General features: G+C 46.3%; 1 protein-coding gene across 1 annotated transcript; it reads left to right on the top strand.

The window, feature by feature from the left end:
* Positions 1–3,219: 3,219 nt before the first annotated feature.
* On the top strand, positions 3,220–6,473 carry LOC133901247 (lysM domain-containing GPI-anchored protein LYP4-like). The gene is made up of 5 exons (XM_062342544.1): positions 3,220–4,185; positions 5,367–5,484; positions 5,604–5,768; positions 5,851–5,882; positions 6,004–6,473. Exons 1-5 carry the CDS (start codon positions 3,519–3,521, stop codon positions 6,234–6,236), a joined length of 1,215 nt encoding a protein of 404 aa, XP_062198528.1. The 5' UTR covers positions 3,220–3,518; the 3' UTR covers positions 6,237–6,473.
* Positions 6,474–10,022: the final 3,549 nt, after the last annotated feature.

Here is a 10,022-nt window from a genome sequence, read left to right as displayed (position 1 = left end):
GTTACTTGTATGTTACAATAGTCGGGTCTAAATAAAAAATAACATGTTAGTTAAACTTCAACTTATAACAAGAAAGTAAATAGTTGGACTAGCGCCCGGCAACTGCATGGGCTAATATGTTAGATAGATTACTCCTTTGTTTAATAAAGTGTGCAAAAGACTATGGACATGGTTCGTGGCTACAATTTGCCACATCTTAGGCAGCCATGTTTGGCCAATTGTGTGAGGTGTTTGGTTAGCAGCCACAACTTAAACATACCAAACTTACTCTTTATTTGGACCTATCTGTCAATGACTTATTTTCTTACTAACTTTTGTAATAATTATGATGAACATTTTGGTCACCATAAAAACTGTGACGTGTCACACTTCTAGTAAGAAAATATGGTAAGCTATAAATATGAACCAAACATGCCCATATATATATAGAACCATTTTTGTTCGACCGGGTAGCTAGCTCAATTATTGGCGAGTATAACTTCTTTGACTCTATCGGATGCTGGCTAGGTATAGTAACAGCAATACTCAAAGATGCTTTTGAAAAGTGAAGAACACCAAGACAAAATTCTACCACTACGTCCACATGGCTCTACTCCTAAGTCCTATATATGTACCGTGCTCTTGATCGACACACCACTCCTTTGTGCACTGTGTCTCCTCGTGTTGCACAATGACGCATGGCATTCCAAAACTTGTACTAGCTCGAGCCGTATTCGTCCGAGGCAGACAAAAGCGACGCACTGATGTGGAGACAGACATGATTCAGAACCCAGGTTCAATGAGCATTGCTCGGACGGGAGCTAGCTATTGACCCGTGCCGCGAGCTGGCCAGATCTATCCCTCCATACGTGCGTGCAGGTAGCAGGTAGCTACCTATAGTGACGATCCATGCATGTGGCTGAAGGCCCCCCTGATGAACTGCCAGCAGCTACGTCGATTATTGGCTCTACGTTGTACGTACGTACTCGCGCCTACTGATCCATGCTCTATAGATGGAATATATAGCTCGTCCGGTCGTGTGCTGTAGGGTGAATGAGAGTATGAGACCCTCTAGTTTAGTGTGTGTATATTGTAACGTGGAGGTGAAGGAGGTAAAAGATTTTTTTTTCTGTACTTTAGCTATCGGGTTAAACAAGAAAAACTCTGCTCGTTACAAAGTATTTTTGGAGTTTTGAAAAAAAGTACAACGGTTTTTCAAAGTATTTTGGTTTTGGAAAATTATGAGGTGTTTGGATGTAACAAATATTATAGTTTTCAAAAGCTTAGTATTGCTAAAACAGCAGTCCTTTTGGGGTTTTAGAAACTCAATCAGGACCTCATTTTTCTAGGTGATTGCTAAACAATAGTGAGCTAATATATTTTAAGATTTCAGTCGATTTTTTTACCCCCCGGATCTACTTTGGGATTCGTTTGTGTTCCGGCCCTATGATTAGTCTGGATTCCAGTAACCAATTAGCTTGTGGGCCTGTGGCCCATTTGTCTTTTGCTGTACACATCTACTCTCTCTCCTTCTCAAAAAAATAAAAATCTACTCTCTCGGTGTGTCGTCGGCACTTGGAAATGAGGTGGAAATGACAAGGTGGAGTTCGTCGGGTTTCTTTTTCGCCGGTGATTTTTCCTGTGGTCCGTGCGCGCGTTGGTGTATCGCCTATGGGCATCAACGCCCCTGTGTGGCGGCTGGCGCTCATTCCCTTCTTCCAGGAGGGCGACGAATGGAACGCCGAAACTACGTACGCCGAGGCCCATAAAACGGAGAAGATAAGGCTCGCCGTAAGACGAGGATGGAGGCCATGGTCCTCTGGTAGGGCCAGAAGGCATTTCTACGCGCAAATTCTCGGCGCCTTCTCCCGAACTGGATGGTCGGGACGGTATAGCCGTTGTTGGCGAGGGCTGGCCGCCGGTGGTGAAGAGTGGACGTCGTTGGATCTCCCACCGAAAAAATGACATCGAAGGTGGATAGTTTCAGGTAGCAACTGGCAGTGTTGGAGCATGGTATGGGCCATGCCGATATTACATACTGAAACTACTCTGATACACAGCACTGTGTATGATGCTATACTCAAGAACTAGGAGTACAACTGTGAACCTTTTCCTAATCAATGCCTAAATGTAGAAAAAGGCAACCGTACATGAAAGATGCCAAGCAAGCGCTGATCGATCGGGTAGGATCAGAAAACAAAACGACATCATCCATGATCGATCAGGAAACGGCCCAAAATGCCAAAAGCACGGCACCCTAATTCCAAACAGACCGGCCGAGCACCACCGGGCCACCAACACGCAGATCTGGATCATCTGCGGTTCGTACTACAGCGCATATGTAAAAACATACCGTACGAGTGGCTCTAATACCACCGTCTCGTAGTTCAAACTTGTTGAATGGTGAAAAACGGTATTTGAATAATCGTAACTTCACACTTGTTTATCTCAAGACGAAAAAAAAATTTGTCATCTATGTACATGCTGCATGACAGCTTCAGACGGACACCATTTTACTTATTTTTAGAGAGAGAGCACGCAACTGGCTAATTATATGGCTAGCATGTATAAAATTTCTTGTGTAACTACTTTGATATTTTGACATTATCTGACTAAGCACTCATCTTAATGTAGTACATAGCTTCTTTGACTCAATATGCTAGCTCAGCTTCCTACAATAGCCTCAGATAAAACCTTCATCTTCTCCCGATCCAGGTCCAAACAGACTAACCTGAAAAGCAATGCTTCGAATGCCTGCCGTGAGCTTGTGTGCTAGTGTCGCAGTGGAGTAGTACAATTTACTACTCCTGTCCGAACTCTACTCCACTGGTAGTCCAGGTTTGAAATTGAATGGGACAGTATGTAGTACAATAAATTCGTTATCGTTTTATTGGTAATTTTACATATCGATACTTTTATATTTTTATAAAATATATGAGTCGGGTAGAAACGAATAATCTTCGTTGTTCATCTGAGTTGATCAAACGATCACCGTGCAAAAATTCTTTTCATTTCTCCTTCTAAAAATTCATTTAATCTTATATTAATTGTCTTCCATATCTATACATTCAATATTTATTTTCCATACATTCTAAAAATATATTCATTCTTTTATTATTTACTTTCTATACATATACATCTAATATTTAACTTTTATATATTGTTATATACTTAGATTGATTTTACAGCACCGTTAGTGAGATGTCTTTTCCCCAACGGACACCGAGCACAACTGCCCATGGCAGTTTCCATCGGAAGGAGATCAACTGCAACAGTCCAAATCCTGCTGCACTGCACAATACTGGAAGTCGCAGAGAATCCTGCGCCGAGGCACACCAAACCCAGCCCGAGATCCAAAGCCCGCACGCTGATCCCAGCCACCATCACATCACTCGCAGTCTCGCTCTCAGCTGATCCTCAGCTCTCGCCAGCCGCCGCCCAACGAATCACCGATCGGCCCCGAGCCAGCAGCAGCGCCAGTGTCCGGTCTCCGCTCACTGACTCACGCGACCGCACCCCCGCTCAGCCCAACAGCCGTCATGCCACCACCGTCCTCCCTGCTCCCCCTCCTCCTCCTGCTCGCCGCCGTCGCCTCCACGCGGCTCGCCCCCGCCGTGTCTAAGTCCACGCTCGAGTCCTGCGCCTCGTCCACCGCCTGCCCCGCGCTCCTCTCCTACACCCTCTACGCCGACCTCAAACTGGCCGAGCTCGCCGCGCTCTTCTCGGCCGACCCGCTCGCCATCCTCGCCGCCAACGCCATCGACTTCGCCGTGCCCGACCCCGCTGACCGCATCCTCCCCGCGGGGCTCCCGCTGCGCGTGCCCGTGCCCTGCGCCTGCTCCGACGGCATCCGCAAGGCCACCTCCGTCCGCTACGTGTCCCGCCCGGGGGACACGCTCGCGTCCATCGCCACCGCGGTCTACGGCGGGCTCACCACAGCGGACTGGATCCGGGCCTCCAACGGCATGCTCGACGACGCCGCCCTCGACGCCGGGACCACGCTGTTCGTGCCGCTCCACTGCGCGTGCTTCGGCGGCCTCGACAATGGCGCGCCCGCGGTGTACCTGACGTACGTGGTTGGAAAGGACGATACCGTGGCCACCATCGCGCAGCGGTACCGGACCACGGCCAACGACCTGATGAGCGTCAACGACATGGCTACCGCCGACGTCGCCGCCGGGGACATCGTCGTCGTCCCGCTGCCTGGTGAGCTCAGCTAACCTTTGCTTGACCACTTGCATGTTTTCTTGGATCTGGTTCTTGGCATTGCTGGTTTGGACCATTGCTGAGCCTGAGATATACCGTTCGTAGTTGGTTGGTTAGATCCCATGGTTGCCGACAAATTTGGTCGGTGAAGAATAAAAACTCGTTCACCCAGCTAACAGTATACTAGCTAATCACTCCCCTGAAGTAGCTGCCTCGACTCCACACCAATAGCACAAGTTTTTACACTTGAAATGTTGCTTGATCTTGCTACATTTCTGCAGTAATGCCAGGTTGTCTGTTCAGTTTGTATGTTTGGAAGACGCCTCGTATAGGATGTTTAGTCTGAGAGATCAACTCATGCTAGATGGGGTGGTCTATCGTAGGATCGTCCCATCAATTTTGGTGGGATGACACCATCCCTCTCAATTGTATTAACCATATGCTTGTGAAGAATGAGTTGATGATGGATCAACCTGTTGCACTCCTCAAGCAAAACAAGTGTACTAGGTTCGGAGTTAAGATCGATGATCCATCACCATCACATTCCTCAAACCAAACACTTTAATCTGGTCCCGTCCATGTTTTCATTACACATGAAAAGGGGACAGAAAAGAAGTGAAGCATGCAGCACGAGTGCAAGACACATTTTCACGATTAAGAGCGAGCATACAGAGCACACTGTACTGTTGCGTCAAAAGTGTGAGTCGGTACTCTGTTTTGAATACTGGAACGTTGTTCAGTAGTAACAGAGTGCGCGCCATGTGTGTGTTACTGTCAGTTGTTAACAGAGGACTCAGGAGCCAGAACAGACAGATGAGCATGAGCCCTTTAGCAAGAAAAATCATTTTCTGCATAAAGGTAGTAGCATTGCTCTGTACGTTCTGTTGTTCCTGTCATTTTTGCCTTCCCCCTTTTCAGTGTCGATTGTTCTGACCTGATCATTGTAGTATTTGTGTGCGAAGGAAGTGAGAAAGATTTCATATCCTCATTGTCCCCAGATATTCTGTCAGATAACAGACTAACGGTAACAGGATAGTAGTAGCATCCATGATTGATCAGCAACTAGTAGGGTATCATATTATGTCCTCCTCCTCATCGATTCATCAGTAATCCCTCATCTGCCGCTTCATCATTTGATACGGTACTGACCCATTTCGATCCCTCTTCCTCTGTTGTTTCAGCGTGCGCCTCATCATTCCCCGCGTTCACGTCTGACGTCGGCCTAACCGTGGCGAACGGGACCTACGCAATCACTGCCAACCGCTGCGTCCAGTGCAGCTGTGGCCCGGGCAACCTGGAGTAGGCGCTGACCACGACTCCCCTGCCTTCCACGCATCTCCTCCAGAATTTTATCATGCAGCCTCAGCTGCGGCCGCCGTCTCGGATTGTTCTGACGCCGTCGTCGTTGCTCGTTGCAGCTTGTTCTGCGTGCCGGCGCCGTTGGCGGACTCGACGTGCTCGAGCATGCAGTGCAGCAACAGCAGCATGATGCTCGGCAACTTCACGCTCCTGATGACCAGCGCCGGGTGCAGCGTCACGTCCTGCAGCTACGGTGGATACGTGAACGGGACGATTCTCACCGCGTAAGCAATTTTCCGAAACCAAATTTAACTTTGACTTTTGGGAACACTTCTGTGATTGGCCCACGGTGTTTGCGTCTTGCAGGCTAACCACGTCACTGAAGCCTCAATGCCCAGGTTAGTTTTCTTGCCACTGTTCTTAATTTGGACCATGGTCTTGTGGATGTAAAACAAATGATTATGTATAACTGCTTATCGTTTCTTGAACCATTGTGCCCGCGTGGCCGCGTTCTTGCAGGCCCGCACCAGTTTCCCCCGCTGATCCCGCCGCTGACATCGTCCTTCTTTGAGACGTACCTCGGCCCGTCGCCGACGCCGATGCCATTCGAAGGAGGCATTGGTCCGCAGATGGCTGGCACGGCGCCGACAAGCAGCCCGCCGGCGAGTTCTGGCCCTCCCCCAGCAGATCGCCACGTCGGTAGCGTTCTCGCGCTGCTCGCTCTCTGCCTCGTCGCCCATTTGCTGCGGTAGCTGAGCGGTCAGAACCGAGCAGCACTGCGAGTGAACCTGATGTGGAATGGATGGATTGTTGGCGTCCAATAATCGAAGCTGTCGATTGGTTTTCTTGTACAGGAGCGGCCAGCATTTTTATGGGCTCTGCGTTGTGCCAAATTTTGATGTTTCTCGTTTGGTTGGTCCTTCATGTAAAATCGCGGAAACAAGCCTTAGCATAATTTCTCTAGCACGATTGCATTGTTTTTCTTCTCACTTGAAGCGACACTATCTGCCAATTTTGTCCGGTCAAAGTACATTGACCAACATTTTCACCTTTCGACTCCTCTTTTAACCGGGGCTCGGGAACTAGTATGAGTCCTCGCCTCCGCCAGAGATCATATAGTGGATCTAGAGGATTAACATCCTGAACTTCTTTTTTTTTTATGAAACATCCTGAACTTTATATTCCTTGGCAGATGCTTTGGATCTTACAATAATGTCATGATTATGGATCATCATGGCAAAGGGAAGTGTAGCTCGCGTGCGCAGGAGCAGGCCCAAGTGAGGGTATGGTGTACAAATGTAACCTAATTTTTTTCGGAAAAAAATAAGTATATCATATTTGTTTGAGACATAATAGTAGAGTGTACTAATTATTGATAAGAGTAGTATATGTATTTATATGCTGCTACAATCAAACATAGTGATATGTATAGTCTGTTAGTGATCCATCGTATGCAGCGGCTATGACGCGCCTTATGGTAGAAGTGAATGTCTGGAGATTCGTTGAAATGGTGAACGTGATCAAGCAGTCAGTTGAGGATATACATGATAAATCGGTGAAGCACATGCAGTAGTTGAGGACGTGCCGGATGACTCGACGAGGCATGTAGTGGTTGAAGACGTGCCAAAGGACTTAGATAGCACCAGTTGGTACCGAGTCAATTGCATTAGGCTTTTGCCTTTTTCTTACTACAACAGCCACAACTCAACTCCTAGTGGCCCAAGCGACCAAGCCTAACACGGCAACATGCAATGACCAAAGCCCAACACGGCAAGTCGTCAACGCCTGTTGGGGGAACGCCCCAACCTAAAGATATTTAGATGACGCACTATGATACTATTATAGCTATTATAGTATCTCAGCCACCACGTGGTATATAAAAAGGTAAAATACCCAAATACACCTCTATGCATATTATTATAACATAATATCTTAGCGACAAACTGATAATTTATCCTACCTATTCTCTCTACAAATAAGCTCTCAAAGGACCGGAGAGAGGGACCCAAAGGTATTTCCCCCATTCCTCAAACTTCCACAGATACCCAAACGATGCTTCTCTCTGCTCTCTCCTTTCGGCTCATAGGTTCATCTTCAAGCTTGAGCCTCCTCTTATAAGTGGGGCTCTCATCGTATCTGTTCGGGGCACGTACTCATGCGCCAACAATACCCAATGAGCCAATTCCCAATTTGCCTAAATGTGCAACAGCATCCTGATGACTCAATATGCCCAAACACACGCAAGAGATGGAAGGCGACGACACCGAGCTTGGTGGTCTCACGAGCACAATGGGGAGAGGCGGCGCGAGCATGGAAGGACGCTACTGTGGCGGCGCAAGCACTAGCGCAACGAGGGGAGGATGTGCCAGCGTGACAGAGCGCTACCACGGCGGCGCAAGTACGATAATACAATTTTTTTTAGCTATGTATGCCCATTGTTAAAATGTTGTGTCCGCCACTGTAGGTGTGTTGTGGTGTGTGTTTACGTGCATCAATCTTGTAATAAAAAAGATCGTTGATGATTCCTACCGATCTGTATGGCCTGCTCCTCAGCAGCAGTGTTGGTATGTACTCCAGTGTAAACATGTTCGTCAAAAAAGTATCCCCACTTTCCAAGTTTGGACCTAAACCTTCGTTTGATTCCACTCCCATTCACCCACTTTCAATTCGGATTTGACAGCTTCCATTAAGACTCCGTTGGTATCGCGTTGATTCTAAAAGGCACTTATTTCATTCTAGATTATGATGTATCAGTTAGTTGGGAGCATCTTTTTATGATCCGGAACAAAAAAATACTGGTTTTAGTAAAAATTCCTATAACAGACTAGATTCTGCAGCACACAAAGCAACGGTTTCACATAACAACTTAAATTTCCTGGGTCAGTGAGATAGCTACTGCATAAAACTTATACACGTTTTATTTCGATTTTAGAAAGAGCGTTACCGAATCTCCCTAACAACTTAAACTATGGATGTTTTTTTCTTTTCTTTTTTAGAAAGTTTTGATGATCATTTTTGCGAAAGTTGAAGGGTATAATTTAGGACTTTCAAGTTTGGATCTGAATCTTTGCCTTGTCCCGTTGGTTATACCTCAAGAACAAGAAGAAAACATCCAGGTCCTATCGATTCTGGTAGCTTGTGACTTTGGATTTGCCTGTAACCACGGCAATGCACACGAGGATGATCGGCTGTTTTCCGCGAGAGAAATATTCAGATTTCTCTGCATATGGCGTAATGCCAGTATACTATTGTATACTTGTATTCTTTATTCATCACACAGGAACACAAACAAAATAGAAAACTTGTATTCCTTATTCATCATTGGGAATTTATAAGTTTCCTCTTTTTACACATATCCATGTATGTGTCTCAATACATAGATTGTATAGTTCTTAGTCCTAGAGCCTCTAAAAACTCTGGTTAATTATATCCGTATATTAAGCCTACGAAATACCTCCGATTAACCTACGTCAAACGTGGTCAACCTCAAGTCTCCTGTCTATGATGTGTTGCATGAAATTAAAAAAATGCTAGACTCATCACTCTAGTGAGCAACTCGAGCGCCATATCTTTGCTCGGTCTTATCAGTCACTGAGTTTCATAATAAAGTCTCATAGAAATGTTCAACCTCATCGGTCACCAACAAAAGGTGTCCAGCCTCGTTAGCTAGGACAGCGTATTTTCGACATCGTTGGTCGCAGAATGGTGATGATCTCCAAGCCTCATCAGTCAAGGGGTGAAATGTGTCCAGCCTTGTCGGCCAGGATATGTATTGGTTTCCGACTTCGTCAGTCACAGAAAGGGCGATGATCGGGTAGAGACTTTATAATAGGACTCCGGTCTTGTTGGACATAGGTAATTTATTTGAGACGATCGAGTGAATATGGTGCTTCTCATGCTTAGTCGGAGCACAACGATGGAGAAGTGATATCTGAGTTCAAACGACATGAATAATTTGCCTGAAACTTGAGTAGAGTAAGAATATTATTGGTCAGACTCGAGGCCGTATGGCCTGCTGCAGCGTTGAGCCGTGTTGCATTGGAGCTGTTTTGAAGCATGAAACAGTCGCAAGCAGGCAGCTATATTCACGTCAGCCCCTTTGGCCTAGTTTTTCTCATCGGTAGTACAAAGTGCTGAAGAACCAAATGGCTTATTCTCTCGTACGCGCAGCTGTACGTATCCATGCATGCATGGTTCTGTGGTAAGGACTTTTGCTTCTACGTGAGTTTTATTCCTCATATATAATATTTTCTTTATTGAGATGTGGTTCCAGCATCATAGACAGCTTCCTTAAGCAGGCCTAGGCATCAACACCATAGATCATAAGCTAACCCTCACCAGCATACCGCTTTTCAGCCATACGTACCACATGCCCATGAATCGTACGTCTGCTGCTGAATTACAACAGCGGAAGCTCTACGAATGGATCATAAGCTAACCTCTATGAATTCCAATAGAGAAAGCTCTAAACAAATCATCTCATAGAGGAAGCTTGCGCCACTAAGTTGAACAGAAACTCAAATATTTGGACGCAATAA

The sequence above is a fragment of the Phragmites australis genome, chromosome 20 (genome assembly GCF_958298935.1).
Source record: "Phragmites australis chromosome 20, lpPhrAust1.1, whole genome shotgun sequence".
Taxonomy (NCBI): Eukaryota; Viridiplantae; Streptophyta; class Magnoliopsida; order Poales; family Poaceae; genus Phragmites; species Phragmites australis.
This window is presented reverse-complemented; position numbering and strand designations above follow the sequence as displayed.